We start from the raw sequence: 18155 nt of genomic DNA, 5'->3' as shown, positions 1-18155 counted from the left end.
GAACACCCGTCAGTCAGACAGTCAGACAGTCAGACAGACAGACAGACAGACAGACAGTCAGACAGTCAGACAGACAGACAGACAGACAGACAGACAGACAGACAGTCAGACAGTCAGACAGACAGTCAGACAGACAGTCAGTCAGACAGACAGACAGTCAGACAGTCAGACAGTCAGACAGACAGACAGACAGACAGTCAGACAGTCAGACAGACAGACAGTCAGACAGACAGACAGTCAGACAGACAGTCAGACAGACAGTCAGACAGACAGACAGACAGACAGACACGCACACAGCAGCCAGGCCAACACAAAGCTTCAAACACAACCCTGCACTCCTCACCTGCATCTGGGTCCATCATCGCACATCTCTAAAGAGCTGAGGGAGGAAAGAGAGAGATTGAGACACACAGATAGACACATGCGCGCACACACATGGGCTGAGTAACCGAGCCATGTGTGAGAGTGAGGGCTAACAGGCATGTCAAATACAATTCGTGTTCAGACGGCTTGCGTTCATGAAGGCACGCTAGACAGACGGGTACATCAGCATTCACAGACAGTTTCCCTCTCTCTCTCTCTGTCTCTCTCTCTCTCTCTCTCTCTCTTACACACACACACACACACACACACCTAAACAAACAGACAAACACACAGACATAACAACATTACCACAGAATAATGCATATGCACCGCACAGAATCAAAACAGTAAATTTGAGGTGATTTTTTTTTTTAAGAACACACACACACACGGAACCTCGGTGGTATGCACATACCCACTCACACACACACCCTGGGGCACCAGCTGACTATAGAAGCTGTATTGGAACCTCAAGCTCACCAAAGCACAACCCACCCTTCTCCCACCAAACACACACGCAAAACCTCACTGCACCTTCCCAGGGTTATACAAAGGCCAGCTATAGATAGAGAGAGCCATGGAATATCTCATACCATTCCACCATATTGATCTTATGTAATCAATACTGTCCTGTTAAACTAGCCCAGCCGTGGAAGTACACAGATATCTGCCAAGCCGTGTGTGTGTGTGCATGGCTGAAGCTGACTAGCCAATCAGAGTGAATCAGGGGGTCAGAGGTTCCAAGCTGACCTAGGGGTTACCGGTCTGCCTCCCATGGAGCGAGCGGTAGTGGATCCCGGGGTCAACAAGGAGGCTTCTGATAGGCCTGGAGCCCTCGATTGAGCTCTCTGATTGGCCGATAGCACTAGATTAAACCCAGTGATTGCAGAATCAACTCACAGCAAGCGGGTCTTGGCTGAAAGCTGCTACGCTGTTCCGCATTTCATTTTCGCTGCCTCGCAACGGAATCAACGACACATTACCGTGACGCGTATCCAATGGCAACGCCCGGGACACACGCAGGTGCACCGCATCAGTAGGCCATACGTTACCCTCAAACTGAGAGAGAGACAGACAGAGAGAGAGAGAGGGAGGGAGGGAGACAGAGAGGGAGGGAGACAGAGAGGGAGGGAGGGAGACAGAGAGGGAGGGAGACAGGGAGGGAGGGAGACAGGGAGGGAGGGAGACAGGGAGGGAGGGAGGGAGGGAGGGAGGGAGACAGGGAGGGAGGGAGACAGGGAGGGAGGGAGACAGAGAGGGAGGGAGGGAGGGAGGGAGGGAGGGAGGGAGGGAGGGAGGGAGGGAGGGAGGGAGGGAGGGAGGGAGAGAGGGAGACAGAGAGGGAGGGAGACAAGGAGGGAGGGAGGGAGGGAGGGAGGGAGACAGGGAGGGAGGGAGGGAGACAGGGAGGGAGGGAGGGAGACAGGGAGGGAGGGAGGGAGGGAGAGAGGGAGACAGAGAGGGAGGGAGACAGGGAGGGAGGGAGACAGGGAGGGAGGGAGACAGGGAGGGAGGGAGGGAGACAGGGAGGGAGGGAGGGAGACAGGGAGGGAGGGAGACAGGGAGACAGGGAGGGAGGGAGGGAGACAGGGAGGGAGGGAGACAGGGAGGGAGGGAGACAGGGAGACAGGGAGGGAGGGAGACAGGGAGGGAGGGAGGGAGAAATAGGGAAAGAAAGAGATAAGGGAGGAAGTAAACACTTGTCATGATCAAACACGGTGAGTCATTCCCAAGGGGCAGCACTCCGACCTTGAGCATGGCCACAATTAGCATACATAACAACACAGCGTTATTGTTGTCATTGTTATTATCATTGCTATTATCTGTCCTCTATGAGACCAGTTAGTCACCATCTTTCCTCCTCTCTGGTGAGTCAGGGAGACCAATCCTGTCCCCCTTGTGGTGTAGTGGGATGGGTGTGTGTGTGTGTGTGTGTGGAACGGGGTTGTGGGCGGGTGGCAGGGGGTATGAGGAGGTGTGTGGGATCGTGAGGGGGCGTGGGATCGTGAGGGGGAGTGTGTGAGGGGGTGAGCTGGTGTGAGTGGGTGTGTCCATACCTGGATACTAAGGAAGGTGGCGTACCACTCTCTCATCTCTGACTGGGTGTCACAACAGAGATACCTGCAGAGACAGGCAGGAAGACAGGGGAGAAGGGAGGATTAAAACCAGGAAGAAAAAAAAGTCAGAGGGGAGAAAAATGAGCAGAAAGAGTCATGTAGTGTTCCAGCGGGGGTGCTGGGTAAGGCCTTGAGCATCAACAAGGGAGAGTAATTCCTCTGTCCAAACAAAGAGGAACAGTGATTAAAGCAGCGAGTGTTTAACGCCTCAAAGCTAGTTATCTTCTGACTCAGCCCAGCCACTGAGACGCTATGAGGAGAATGCCTTATGAGAACGATGAGCTTGTTTGCATCAAATTAAAGCCACGGAGACACAACCACCTTTGTTCATTTGTATCTTTGACAGTTTCTACAGGGTAGAACAGAGCGCGTTCCGGCTGGTACACGCATGAACACACGGCTCGCTGGCATGCATGTACACATGCACGCTAGTGCACGGGCACACGCACACACACAGGGTGGATCCCTGCATCATTACCATCGTTAACAGAGCTCATCAGGGCTCAGAGCTCCCTAGAGCAAAGGACACTGGGACTTTCTAACAACGCCCACCCCCACCCCACTCCCTCCATCTCCCCCCTCCTCACTAGGAGGCCGGGCAGTGGAACAGCCCGGCTCCACGCACCCCTCTCCTCCACTCCCCCGCTCACCTCCCCAAGTCAACCGTTCTCCCTGGCTTCTCCCACAGCTCCCGTTCACGTCTTTCTGCCGTCCCACTCCCCTCCTCCCTCGCTCCACCCCCTCCACCCCTCCCTCTCTCTCCCCCCCCCCCCCCCCATCCCAGGTGCGTGCATCAGGGCTGCGGCGGTCACGCATGACTGAAGGATGTTCTCCCGGGGCCCGTGACATCCACGACGCGCCAATTAGAACACTAAAGCCTGTTGTTGACAGTAACGTATTCTTCTATATGTACCGCTCCCCAGCAGCTTAAAACCCCATGCATACAGGTGTGTGTGTGTGTGCCCCCCTGGCAAGCCTTGACCTTTCCTATTCTCGTGTGTGTGTGCGTCTCTCTCTCTCTAACATACACAGAGAGCTGACCTGATTTCGCATAGCCTTGAGAGCTACTTCCAAGAAAAACAGGGCCTCGCACACACAAACGCACGCGCTTGCTTACCACTTCTCCAGTTTGTCCCCCTCGTAGACCACTGTCAAACCCCAGCTGCGGCGGGGAGATGGAAGAAAAAGAGAGATCGTTTTCAGGACAGATTCAAACCAAACTGTCTGTGTACATTCATGGAGGAAGACAAGGCTGGAAGGCCGAGGCGCTGGATCAGGGGCAGGATCTGAAACCCTCGACGAGGCCCCCCTGCGTTGAGCTGTCTCGCTGCTCTGACGGCGTCTCTCAGGCTGCCACGGGAGAGCTGGGGCTCTGCTGGGCCACAGCGCCCTCCTGTGGCTGAACCGACACGTGCACGCAGAGCTCCGGTTGAGGGACAGACCGGCGGGGGAGGAGAAGAGGGAGAGACAGAGAGGGAGAGACAGAGAGGGAGAGAGAGAGAGAGGGAGAGAGAGAGAGGGAGGGAGAGAGAGAGGGAGAGAGAGAGAGGGAGAGAGAGAGGGAGAGAGAGAGGGAGAGAGAGGGATGGAGAGAGAGAGAGGGAGAGAGAGAGAGAGGGAGAGAGAGAGAGAGGGAGAGAGAGAGAGGGAGAGAGTGAGACAGAGAGGGAGGGAGAGAGAGAGAGAGGGAGAGACAGAGAGAGACGGAGAAGGGGAGATGGAGAGAAAGAGAGGGAACCGGAGAGGAACGAGACATCCCCAGAGGAGTGAGGATCAGACAGTCTCTCACCAGGTGGGTGGACGCAGTTTCTTCTTAATGCCAAGGTACACCTTCACATTCTTCACATTCCAGTCCCTCTCTGGACGGTTACTCTGAAAGAGGGGATGAGAGAGAGAGAAGACATAAGGGAAAGGCAGAGCAAGAGGAAGAGAGGGATGGAGAGGAGATGAGAATGCTGAATGCCATAGTGCGTGTGTTTGTCTTACCCGCACTTCCTTGTACATCCTAAAGGAACCAGTAGTGAGGATGAAGTAGCGGTCATGGAAACTTCCAGAGCTTAGGCCCAATCCCAGAATGCTCCTCTCCTCCCGGAACTTTACCATTCCATGTTTGGACACATCCACTTTACTGGCTGTAATGGGGACACACACACACTAAGTAAGTACATGTGTATGTACAAGTGTGTATGTGTGTGTGTGTGTGTGTGTGTGTGTGTGTGTGTATAGTACCCAGGTAGACGAGCATAGCCTCCATGGAAACGTGTTTCTTGATCAGCAGATGAGAGTCTGTGCCCAGAGAGTGTAAGATAGGCAACACTCTCTCCAGATGGTGCAGCGGGCGTTCTGAGAGAGAGAGAGAGAGAGAGAGAGAGAGAGAGAGAATGGCAGTGTTATCTAAAATGCCCCAGTGACACGTTTTCCCCCACATCCCCACAGCTAAGATCTACACATCTTGAAAGACTGAGATCTCAACTAGCCTCGTCTCCCTCTCTCCCTCCCTCCGCTCCCACTCTCCCTCCTTCCCCTCTCTCCTTCCGTCTCCCCCTCGCTTGCCCCCCCCCCCTCACCAGTCTCCTCCTTCTCGCTGACTTCCCAGCAGCTCCAGTAGTCCTTCTCTCTGACCGTGATCTTCCGTCTGTCCAGGATCTCGCAGGTCAGCTCAGCCGCCGTCATGGAGCCAGGGATCTGGGGAGACAGCCAGGATGGGGTAGGGTGGGGTCAGGTGGGTGTGTCAGTGTGGTCTGGGGGGGGTGCACCGTCCGGGGATGAGGCATGCGACACACTCGACGACATGGTTGTGGCGCTCACCTTGACATGCTGCTCGGCGGTCTCCTTCTTCTCCTCCAGGTACACCGTGCAGATGAAGTCCCCAGAGCCGGATGCCTGCACACACACACACACACACACACACACACACACGTATCCACGCACACACGACAAAGTGGTAGGATGAGAGTAGCACCCAAGGACAGGTAGTATCATAGATAGAGGGTAATGTACTCGCTGTGATATATTGTTTTTATTATTGTTGCTTGTTTTTTCCCCCCACAGGTACACTTGCACTTATAGCGGTTCATGTTGTTTAATTGTAACTTGTTTAACTACATGCTCTTATGGTTCTTCCCTTTGGCACTTAATTTGGTTGTTCACAATGTGTGCTTCATGTTTTGGCTACTCGCAATGTTTTGTGGCTATCTTGTTGTTATGATCAGTGACCTATGCACTTTGTAAAGCTCTCTCTTGGAAGTCACTTAGGATAAAAGCATCTGCTAAATGAATAAATATAAATGTAATGGATATAGGCTGATCCACATGGTGGATAGTGCATCCTGAGCAGTGTTTCCTCTATGTTGATTTTGCAGCCCGCCACGGCTACATTTCTGCTGCCACGGTATCAGAAACAGGGCTGTGTATGAAACGCCGTCTATCAGCAGTGATTGTTAGAGTGCATCTCGGAGAATAGCACGGATACGCGCTTCACACCGCAGTTGAGATTGTTTGTGTGCGTCCTTGGGAACTGTAAGTCGTATAACTTGTGTTGTCAGTTCATTTAAGCCTGTTATTGTATTAGTCTATAGTTCTTGCAAATTTAAATTAAGTTAACTGGTGATTTTCGTTGTTTGTATTCTTACCCTGCTATCTAAATTGCACGTCTGTTGATTCGATAGCGATTGCTGCCCTTGCTCACGTTTGTATTTTAGGTCCATTATTATGCCGAAGTAGTTTTAATTAATAAATAGAGGGTTTATCGTTACTATTTGCTACAGAATGCTTAGCCTATCAAGATCAAATGAAGCAGACAGTGTACATGCTTTCGAGTGGCCTACCTTAATCGATAGCCTAGGCTACTGACCATTTACAATAAGTTGTTACGTCAATTATTAATTGCCAGCATTTATGCCATTTAGAACATACTTTATAGGTGGAAGGTGTCTTTAAGTAGCCTAACCTTATTGCATTCGGGGAAATAGGACGAAAATATGTGTGCAATAGGACATTAGCTATTAGACTATTACATTAACCTGCTCAGAAATATAGTGTTAGGCTTAGAACTTTGTTTCAGCTGGGGGGGGGGGGGGGGGGGACAGACCTGCCCCCACTGCTAAAGAAAAATCCTTGAGGAAACATTGCAGAGGACAGACAGAGGATGATGGATCGAGCACTTACAGGGACCTTGGCGTTCAGATTCTCTCGAACCTTGATGATGACCGTGATCTCATCCAGCTGCCTCTTTAGCTGCTGCTCGTCAACCTGGACCACAACACAACCGCAAAACAACCATAATGCAACCATAACCATAACACAACCCTAACACAACCGCAACACAACCGCAACACAACCGCAACACAACCACAACCGCAACACAACCATAACACAACCATAACACAACCATATCACAACCGCAACACAACCATAACGCAACCATAACACAACCACAACACAACCGCAACACAACTGCAACGCAACCATAACACAACCACAACACATCTATTTTGGTCTGTCCCCCCCCCCCCTCCAGATAACCTTACATCAAAGATCTGTGTGTAGTGCTGTATGAGGTCTTCTATGACACGGCCGGCAGTATAGTCTTTCCCATCTGTCTGGAACAGTGTAGGCCCAAACACAATGGCCAGATTATGAAGATTCATCTGATTCAGCTCTGCAAACCGTTGCACACTGTGACCAAACACACACACACACACACACACAACAGTTACAGCCTGATTTCTTGATTTAATTTGCAAGACCTGTGTCTGGATGTGTGTCAGCAGTTGAAGTGCATTATTTATGTGTGTGTGTGTGTGTGTGTATGTGTATGTGTGTGTGTCTCACCAATACAGGTGGTTGACCAGTGCTCGTAGTGTGGCCTTGTTGACCCGAGGCAGCCTGTTGAGCAGTAGCTGGTACTGAGAGATCTTTACACTGTCATCCTGGAGGGCTGGGAGAGACCACACACAGGAGAGATAACTCATCACACCACACACAGGAGAGATACCTCAACACACCACACACAGGAGAGATACCTCATCACACCACACACAGGAGAGATACCTCAACACACCACACACAGGAGAGATACCTCAACACACCACACACAGGAGAGATACCTCAACACACCACACACAGGAGAGATACCTCAACACACCACACAGAGGAGAGATACCTCAACACACCACACACAGGAGAGATACCTCATCACACCACACACAGGAGAGATACCTCAACACACCACACACAGGAGAGATACCTCAACACACCACACAGAGGAGAGATACCTCAACACACCACACACAGGAGAGATACCTCAACACACCACACACAGGAGAGATACCTCAACACACCACACACAGGAGAGATACCTCATCACACCACACACAGGAGAGATACCTCAACACACCACACACAGGAGAGATACCTCAACACACCACACACAGGAGAGATACCTCAACACACCACACACAGGAGAGATACCTCAACACACCACACACAGGAGAGATACCTCAACCGAGAGACAACCCACAGTAGAGATACTTTAGGGTCCCCACACAACATGGATAATTCAAGAGTGAGCAACACACTGAGCTGCCTCAATGACCCCTTCCAGCAGCCGAGAGAGAGAGCACACAGGATAACCCTCAACAGCACCCACTCATCAACTAAACTAAACTACACACACAAGTGTCCAGCACACACACTGAAACAGGTTTGATCCGAGGCGCATAGAACGCCAGTTTCCAACCCTGAAAGACAGACAGTTCCCCCAGGTTAAAGACCTGGTCTGCTCCACAGGAGGACTTCAGGCCTTACCAGGTGTGCTGAGCCACGCCTGGTGGTCCTGGGAGGTGAACAGGCCCTCCTCGGCCTCTCTGAAGAAGCGTTTGAGCGTGGTGGCCACGTCGTCCACCTGGTTCTCCCCCTCCCGGAGACGCACCCTCCTGGCGTCCTGCCGGAACGTCTCGCACAGCGCCGCCACGCGCGAGTTCACGCCACTCTTACGGTAGATGCCCTCGGACGTCAGGCCTGACAGATGCGCCAACATGGGAAGACAGGCAAGCAGACAGACAGACGCAATGTTAGGAGAGGAAGTGGAATAACAATAGGCCCTTGCAGATACTCAGAGTCTCAGAGTGTTGCTGACACAACACCGCTCAGATCCCTGTGAACAAATAATGTTATCAGTTTCACAAACACTGCCTGGACATCCAGTATCCCTACTGTAGAACACGGGTCCAGTTCCAGAGCATGTATACATGGTGTCGAGAGTTGAAGGGCAGAACTGGTGTGTACCAGGACCGAGTTCTGTCAGGCTCCAACCACAGACTGCAGCTCCACAGGATTAACATTCCAATCAGTAAACAGGAGCAATCCGTATAGAAGGGACAAAACACAAACACACACGCACAAGCACGCACAGTCGCACATCCACAAAGTTTTCCCGCATGCACATACTCCAGAGTTGACTAATGTCCAGCAAATCAGTGAGTCAACGAGCAGAGCAGAGTCCACAGGACTATGTCAGCAGAGATAAAGATTATGGAGAAGAGAAAGAGAGAGGGGGAGTGAGCGGAGGGAGGGAAGGGGAAAGGGGAAAGGAACAGTGAGGTTTTGTTGTGGTCCAGCACTCTTGCTGACAGCCAGAATTACCACTTTTACAGTCACATGAGGCCACAAAGACACAACTACACACTCATGCCCCCCCCTACACACACACACACACACACACACACGTACAGAGGACACCCACTCAGTCACTTCTCACTCAGTACTGTGTTTTGGTGGTATGGGAAGAAGGCTGTGTGTGTGTGTGTGTGTGTGTGCTCACCACATTGTGTGATGTAGTCTATGCAACGGTCGACCAGGACAGGAATGTCCGTCTCAGTGAGTTGCTGTTGGCTGAGAGAGTCTCCGCTGCTGCTAGCTGCTCTCTGGATGGCCCCGCACCAGCCCACAAAGTCCAGCTTCCTCTCCCCCTCCATGTACAGGGTCCTACAGCGAGGGAGGGGCGGGTCACCTCCACCACTTGATATAGTATTGACACACACACTAAGCCGCACAGTCTGCATTGCCTCTCACCTCCCTCTCTCCACCAGCACCAGCACCTCATTCTCCTGCTGGATGGCTGGGACAAACACACAATATGGTGAGATTACAAATATACAATATGGATACTCTATAACTGCTCTATAACTTCTATATAACCCATCCATAACCCATCCAGTACATGAACCATGAACTACTATAAAACCCATATTATGTCTATAAATACCTAATAACCCACACACGACCTCCTTTTAACTTATCTCTAACCCCTCCATACTCTAACCCCTCCAACCCAATCCTGGTCCTCGAGGGCCGCAGTCCTGCATGTTTTACATGTTTCCCTGCTCCAGCACACCTGTTTCAAATGAATGGGTTGTTATCAAGCTCTGTGGAAGCCGGGTAATGACCATTCATTTGAATCAGGTGTGCTGGAGCAGGGAAACATCTAAAACATGCAGGACAGCGGCCCTCGAGGACCAGGATTGGAGAACCCTGCTCTAACACCATGCTCTACCCCTCTCTACCCCTGGTCCTCCCAGTCTCCTTCTCCTCACACAGCTCCTGCAGCTTGCGGAGGTGGATCTCCTCTCCCTCGCCGTCCTCCAGGTACGCGTGGAGCGACGAGCCGACCAGCGCAAACCAGCCAACCCGAGGGCTCTGCAGGTTCAGCCGTCCTTATACCGCAGCCTACCAATCCGCTCAAAGCCCAGCCTCAGCAAGGGCTCTGCATTGGCTGGGATAAATGTCTGTCAGCAGAGGGGGCGGGGCAGAGTGTAAGGAATTGTTTAACAAATTGAGTCGACTTTCTTGAACGCTCAAACAGATCCCGTAGGTGATGATGCAGGTGTCAGCGGTTACCTTGGTGATGGACTTGACCCACTCCCTGTGGCTCTCTGGGTCGTCTGTACCAAACAGATACAAACGCTCCGAGTCCGAGTAGAGCTCAAACGTGTGCTCGTACCTGAGGGAGAGAGAGAGACACAGAGACACAGAGACACAGAGACACAGAGACACAGAGACACAGAGAGAGAGAGAGAGAGAGAGAGAGAGAGAGAGAGAGAGAGAGAGAGAGAGAGAGAGAGAGAGAGATAGAGAGAGAGAGAGAGGGAGAGGGAGAGGGAGGGAGGGAGGGGTGGCGAGAGGAAGAAAATGAGAGAGAGATCAAGAGAGGGAGGGAGGGAGGGGTGGCGAGAGGAAGAAAATGAGAGAGAGATCAAGAGACAGGGAGAGAAAGCGACACATAGGTGAGTTCAGCATCTACCACGGCACAGTTACATGGATATCCAGTACATACCCGTGTTCGGTCCAGCTACATGGACGTACATACCCGTGTTTGTCAGGCGTGTTGCTGGCGAGACAGACGATCTCCGTGGACTTCAGCATGCCGTTGGGGGTGGAGTTCTTGTCACTCTCGTAGTAGCTGAAGCACCCATCGTTCAGTGTGCACCAGCGACGGCTGAACTCTACGCCCGCCATACAAACAAGCGTGTTAAACACACCTCAAACACACTGAGCGGAGGTTAGCATGCATGTGTGTGTGTGCGTGTGTGCCTACCCTCCTTAGCCTTGCGCTCCGTGATTGGCCGAGCCATAGAGCCGGTCTTGAACAGGAAGCCATTGTAGGAGACGGAGGAGGGGGCGGAGTAATGAACCGCCTCCATCAGCCCGACCACCTCCAACCGAGGCAGCTCTGGGAGAGGCAGGCCGGGGGTTAACACGCACGTGTGTGTGTCTACACCTGCCTGTGTTTGTGTGTGTCTACTCACGTGTGTGTGTGCACATGTATGTGTCTACACGTGTGTGTTTGTGTGCACGTGTGCGTCTGCACCTGTGTTGAGGTTGTGGCTGAGGAACTCAGCCTGGAGTGTCTGAGCGTGGGCCTGGGCGAGAGAGAGGGGCGAGGGCCAGTCGGCCTGGTCTGGAGAGCAGTTCACATCCGCCCCACAGAACAACAGACTCAGGGTCTCCAGAACATCACTGCACTGGACGTTAATACACAGCGCCTGGGGGGGAGAGGGGGAGAGAAGGTTAGGGGGTGGGGGCAGGGGGGGAGGGTGGAGGAGTAGAGGAGAGAGAGATGAGGGGAGGGGGGTGCGGAGGTAAGGGGGTGAAGAGATGTGCGTGTGTGTGGGTGGGTACTTTGAAGCTCAATGAAGGATTGCTGTTCTTCCTGAGAACTGTCATGTGATTTGACATCACTTTCAAGATCATGTTGACCAAGCCAGGTCTCTAACTGGGTGAACCACTACAGGACTGGATGTCCTGTCACTGCAGGCGGCTACACAGTAACTCTCCTTCCCTCTCCGTTTACCTTCAGAAGAATGTTCAGCGTGTCCTTGGGTGTTCTGACACAGACACTAGAGCATTCCACAGATTCTCACTGTCACACTCCACTCTAACCTTTTCCGCACAGCACTGTTGGAGATATACACACACACCAGGTTCATACAGGTGATCCACACGCACCTGCTATCATACAGGTGATATACACGCACCAGGCAAGGTGATACATGGAGAGATTTACATGACTGGTTGGCAGAAGAGCAGAGCTGACGGAAGAGATTCAACGCCTGGAGCCAAGGTCACCGTTAGTAAGGACAAGCTCCAGGATCCAATAAGAGCCTTTCCATACTCCAGCAGTGTGCGTGAGGTTAACCTCCCTTAAAGCAGACCGCTTAAACTTAAACTTCATGTCTTCTCTGCCAGCCTTGGAGTACCTGAGGCTGTGGGCTGGGGGAGCTGGGAATTGGGGACTGAGGAGTGGGGGCTAGGAGGCTGTAGAGCTGGGAGGCTGGGGGACTTGGGGGGACTGGAAACATAAGGTGACATAAAGGCAACCTGTCCCTTCTTTAAAACCTCCAGGGCTGATAAAGGAGACAGGAAATGGAGGGGGTTGGATGACAAAAAGGAGAAGAAAGAGAGAAACTGTGAGAGCACAGGAAAGAAGGAGGCGTGTTTTTACAGCTGAGGAGCTCCACTCGGACTTACATCTAAGCTCTCTAAAAGCCTACACACACACACACACACGCACACGCACACAAACACACACGCTAGACTTTTTATGTATTCTCTCAAACCAAAACCCAGAATTCATTTGTGCCAGACTGGAGAATTCCACAGTCTTCTGTCAACTCTCTGGGACACTCTGGTTCTGTGACTCACTCTCTCTCTCTCTCTCTCTCTCTCTCTCTCTCCTTTCGTGTTGTCTGACCTTCTGTTTCACTACCTCACTTAGGACCACACACACACACACACACACAAACGTATCAAAGTTACTGTATCCAGACAGAATAACACTGAAGCAAACTGACATTTTGTGGTTTGTGTGTGTGTGTGTGTGCGTGCGCGTGTAAGTGCACTACAGTCAAGATACCTGTTATGAAGCTAAATCCTAAAGCCAATCAGAGCTAACCTCCCAGCTTAAGGGAGGAGTGTTGAAATAAGCCTAAATGCTTCAAGATCTCACACAAGCTTCTCTCACAGCTTCCGACCCCACATCTGCTGCTTATAGAGAGGTGGAGACATAGACACACACACCATGCAATCCTACCCTCTTACACAACCTCCCTTGAGAGAGAGAGAGAGAGAGAGAGAGAGAGAGAGAGAGAGAGAGAGAGAGAGAGAGAGAGAGAGAGAGAGAGAGAGAGATGAGAGTCTTCTATGATGGGTGTGTCTCCACTTACAGGATTCCATCCAGACTCACCAGTACTCAAAAGAGAGGATAAACAGATGGAAAGCGAGAGATGAGTCTTTCATTCATCTTTTGGGATTAAAGATTACAAATGCTGCCCCTGTGTAGGACGTGGCAAGAGACACACATTTGAACACATACTCGGATCCAGTCGACAACAAAACAAACAACCTGTGATCGGCATATGTTCCATCCGTACCTCACCAGCGAAAGCCTGGGAAGGGCAGGGGGAGACAGTGGGGGGGGGGGGGGGGGGGGGGGGGGGGGGGGCGGGGGGGGGGGGGGGGGGGGGGGGGGTAAGGAAAAGAAAGGAAAGAAGGGAGAAGCAGTGCTCTCTGCAGAAGAGCAGGAGTCCGATTCCAACTAAAACACAAACAAGCTAATAAAGTCTAGTGCAGCCACGCCTGTGCCCAGCCACAACCCTGACTGCACACTTCCAACTCACCCCTCCACCCAGACACACACGCATGTGATGCTAGGAGGAGATGTGATGCTAGGAGGAGATGTGATGCTAGGAGGAGATGTGATGCTAGGAGGAGATGTGATGCTAGGAGGAGATGTGATGCTAGGAGGAGATGTGATGCTAGGAGGAGATGTGATGCTAGGAGGAGATGTGATGCTAAGAGATGTGATTCTAGGAGATGTGATTCTAGGACTAGGAGATGTGATGCTAGGACTAGGAGATGTGATGCTAGGACTAGGAGGTGTGATTCTAGGACTAGGAGGTGTGATGCTAGGAGATGTGATGCTAGGACTAGGAGGTGTGATGCTAGGAGATGTGATGCTAGGACTAGGAGGTGTGATGCTAGGACTAGGAGGTGTGATGCTAGGACTAGGAGATGTGACGATGAGAGATTTGATGCTAAGAGAGGTGACACTAGGAGATGTGATGCTAACCTGCGGGGAAGAGGAGTCACACAAGGCGGAGGGTGACCAACTGACCAACTCAACTGACCCATCGAGGAATAGACACACACATCAGCCCTCTCCGTAAAACACACTCCCACACAGTATTGTGTCACACCAACACAGAGACACATGTATAGGTTTACACATACAGAGACATAGACACATACCGAGACATAGACACACACAGACAAAAGCTATATGCAGCTGAATATAGGAAATTGTCATTTCTGGGCCATGGGCCCAAGCTACCCACACATCCATCCATCCATCAACACCTCCCAAACACGCAAACACATACACACACACACACATTCCAACATGTCTATCTCCAGCTCAGCACTGCTACCCAGTTAGAGCAAAGTACCTTGGTATGTCACTCACAACATCAACAACTTTTACACTAAAAGGTGTGAGTGTGTGTTTGTTTTTTGTACAAATGCTCACTGTTAAATCACTCCTTCCTCCCCCCCCCCCCCCCACACACATACTGTATTTCCTCACCTAGGTGCTGCCAGTCTAGTCCACCTCTGTGTGCGGTAGTCGATATGAAGTATCCTTTGCACACTGTGAACCAGCGCAGGCTAGCTGTGGAGAGGATCGCTGCACCACAACACCAACAGCCACAGCAGAGGAGAGAGCGCGACAGAGTGAGAGAAACTTTGTCCTCTCCTCAGACCCAAACAATGAGACAGAGGGGGAGGATGATGAGGGGCGGGACTCCGGCACATTCCAGCAGAGAGGCCAATGTTGTCGTCACTGAGAGAGAGGGGCGGGCCTAGACAAATATACTGGTGTGAGTTCGACTTCTGTCTGTCTGTCTGTATTGATCTACCAGTCTGTCTATCACTCTGTCTCTGAGTCAGTCTGTGTCTCTCTTCCACTCATACAACACAACTCCATGGAGTGCACAAATGCACAAAACATGTCTAGTATGCACACAAAGGTATGGTAGAGAAGCCATAACACACCCTACAAGGGAAGGGGGGGGGGGGGGGGGGTTGGGGAGACATTGAGTAAAAAGAGAGTGGAGTTGGAGAGAAAAATGGAGTGTGGGAAGGAGAGAGAGAACTAAGGGAGAACTTTTCAGGGACATCGAGAGAGAGGGAGGGAGGGAGTAGGAGGAGGATTGAATGAAAGAAGTGAGCCAAAGCACAAAAACAAAGGCCACATTTAGTCCAACTTGTGATGTGTGTGTGTGTGCGCATGTGCGTGTTTGTGAACATGCTGTGTATTTCCGGGTACACAGAGAGAGGGTGAACTTCCTGTATTTTTTCAGTTGAAATCCCTGCTGCACTTCTCACACATATGACTAATACACACACACACACATACACACTCACGTAGAAAACACAGACTGGGAGAGAACATCTGTTGAGCTAAACCACTTAGGGAAGGAAAATAGAATCACTCAAAGTCAGGTGGTAAATGTGATTCAAACAGACACCCACACACACAACAAGCTTGTATACACAGCGCCGTCTGTGCAGTCAGCATTGTTTCTGGTAAGTGGTTTAAGAGAGTGACCCAGCTCTGGTCCAAACAGTGAGGCATTCAGCACAGTCACACACTCCTCATAGTGTGGGTGTGGGGGAGGGCATGACCAGTCATATATACTCTTTATAACAGTAATAAGGGATATCAAGTCATTGTAGAGCACTTGCATTTGACTACCAGACTATTCACCACCTTTACACCTGGTCAAGCCTGGGTCTGGTTGAATCATTGACGGTGTATTTCACAGACTAGACATAGGTCATGTGTTCCCAGACAGTCACAGCTAAGTACTGACAGCCCAGGGGCCAAATTTAAAAAAACCGTGAGGGGGATTCACGAGGATTCACGTAAAAAAATGGCGTAAGGATAAACTACGAAAATTCTCCCACACAAAAACTTGAGCACGTGTCTAGTCTCCCCCTTTGAACACCCATAGTTGCCGATAAATAGTCTGCGGAACGCCCCAAAAAATCATAATATTCATCCTTGACTGCAATACGACAATGAAGGCAAATCCCGAAAGAAACCTTCAGGTGTGGTAATTGTAACTTTGTTATTGGAACTCAGAATTCCAGTTCTGCGCAACGAGCATGTGAAATGTAGTTTATCTCATTATTTACGAGAATACATTTCATAACATGCAAGTATTGCTTAAGAATTACAGATCTAATTAAAGATGATTCTCGAAACAAACAGTACCAGTCAAAAGTTTGGACACATGGGAAAATGTGTCCAAACTTTTGACTGGTACTGTATTTGAGAGGTTTCTTTTGTAAAAAATAAATACAAATAAAAATCTCAGTTTGTATTTATGATGCCAAATTATGTTTTTGTGTGTTTTTTTGTCTACTCGGGGTATTCTTCAAATACAATACATGAGAAAAGTATTATTTTGATGTATTCTACTCCATAGCCTAGGATCCCAATTTCAAAGCATTTCTCGTTCCGAGGGGTCCTGTCAGGCTTGGGTGACCACCCACTATGCCACTGACCTTCAGCACAACTTAAAAGGTCCCTGGGTGATGGTTAGAAACCAGGCTTGTTCTTACGTTGTTGAGCTCTCTCTGGTTGCCATAGAGGGGGTGGTACTTCCGGTACTTTCCGTGGCGGTACTTGTTGCCGATGAAGCGGTGGCGTTCCTCGGTGCAGCTGGACGGGCTCAGGGCCTCGCTGGGCGGGACGTTCGCCGCCCAGAACATGTTGACACGCTCGTTACCTAGCAACAGGAACACCTGGAGACAGAGAGGGTGTAGGGGCTGAGGGCTTGAGGTGTGTGTGTGGGGGGTCTAGTCATATGAGCTTCCCGTCGGTAGGCGGGACAGAGGTGAACAACCAATCCAAGAGCTAACTGCATGACAGACCGACCAATGGTGTGCGGTGTAAGAGAGAAGTGGGCAGACCTGTATGAGCTCCTCTGTCCACACCTTCCTGTCCATCTTCAGACTGCGGACCTTAGAGATGCTGGGGCCTAACCCTCGGTGCTCTCCTGCAACACACACGCAGAGACACACACACCAACACACACACGACAACAGTCAACAATTTTGCACTGCTTCTAAACAAAACCTTTGTCCTTTCCCCCCCCCTTTGTTATTTCATGTTAATTAAAACTTGGGCTTAAAACATCTTCCTGTCTCCGATTCTCCTAAATGTGTGGGTGTCTCAACCCCTAGACTCTCTGTGGTTGTCACAACACACACACACACACGTACCTGCACAGCGTTTACAGACCACCACACACAGGTTGATGGACGCCCACTCAGGTTTGGTGGCTCCGCAGTCGGCACAGTAACCGTTGCTAGGCTCCGCCCAGATCTGCTCAGCCACCTCGCTATTGGACAGCGCCTCTCCAATGGAGTCCCGCATGGCCTCCACCCATTGGTCCTTCAGCTGCTCCGACTCGGCGATGAAGCTGCACACGCACAGACACACACGGCGCACCTTGAGCAGCGACATCAAGCTGTGACGGCTGGCTAATCACACTGGATGTGGAAATAAATATAACTGTGGTTCTCTGGGCTAAGGGATGTGGCTTGTCTGAAACAGTCACTCATACGCACACACTCACACACACACATCACACACTCATCACACTCACAAGTCTGGCCACCGAGAAGTTTGAATCAGACCCTCGTGTCACAGTCCCTTCCTCGTGTCACAGTCCCTTCCTCTTCTCAATTATGACACACCATGCAGTCTTTCAACACATCTTCTACCTCAGTCCCTCCGTCATTCCCCCCCCCCCTCTCTTTCTTTCTCTTGTTCTTTCTCGCTCTCCATATCTCCCTCTTGAACGCACTCATTCGTTCCAGCCGAGCACACGCCGCCTTATCTTCAACGAGGGACCAGATATAGTGTGCGTGTGTGCGTGTGTACCTGAATATGCGATAGGGTGTGGTAAGGTCAAAGCTGCGACGGTCGGTTTCTTTGACGTTTCCTACGTTCATCTCAATGGAGCTGATGCCAACACCTAGACGGTAGTCCTGGAGACACGGTACAGCACTTAGAGAGGGACTACACACAAACACACACAGACACAC

At 51.0% G+C, this 18155-nt stretch overlaps 1 protein-coding gene across 1 annotated transcript in view; it reads right to left on the bottom strand.

Moving 5' to 3' along the window:
- Positions 1 to 937: 937 nt before the first annotated feature.
- Positions 938 to 18155, bottom strand: part of LOC136951541 (arf-GAP with Rho-GAP domain, ANK repeat and PH domain-containing protein 1-like) — a 29423-nt gene continuing 12205 nt past the window's right edge. The window contains 25 exon segments of the mRNA XM_067245999.1: positions 938 to 1257; positions 1260 to 1422; positions 2421 to 2484; positions 3598 to 3642; positions 4270 to 4352; positions 4467 to 4612; positions 4710 to 4823; positions 5048 to 5165; positions 5289 to 5363; positions 6648 to 6731; positions 7010 to 7157; positions 7314 to 7419; positions 8289 to 8501; positions 9304 to 9467; positions 9555 to 9600; positions 10076 to 10189; positions 10192 to 10267; positions 10380 to 10482; positions 10849 to 10984; positions 11077 to 11211; positions 11350 to 11524; positions 16665 to 16847; positions 17016 to 17101; positions 17328 to 17527; positions 17992 to 18098. Coding sequence (XP_067102100.1) covers positions 1166 to 1257; positions 1260 to 1422; positions 2421 to 2484; positions 3598 to 3642; positions 4270 to 4352; positions 4467 to 4612; positions 4710 to 4823; positions 5048 to 5165; positions 5289 to 5363; positions 6648 to 6731; positions 7010 to 7157; positions 7314 to 7419; positions 8289 to 8501; positions 9304 to 9467; positions 9555 to 9600; positions 10076 to 10189; positions 10192 to 10267; positions 10380 to 10482; positions 10849 to 10984; positions 11077 to 11211; positions 11350 to 11524; positions 16665 to 16847; positions 17016 to 17101; positions 17328 to 17527; positions 17992 to 18098 — 2976 coding nt within the window. The 3' untranslated portion in view covers positions 938 to 1165.

This window comes from Osmerus mordax, chromosome 11, assembly GCF_038355195.1.
Source record: "Osmerus mordax isolate fOsmMor3 chromosome 11, fOsmMor3.pri, whole genome shotgun sequence".
Lineage (NCBI taxonomy): Eukaryota > Metazoa > Chordata > Actinopteri > Osmeriformes > Osmeridae > Osmerus > Osmerus mordax.
This window is presented reverse-complemented; position numbering and strand designations above follow the sequence as displayed.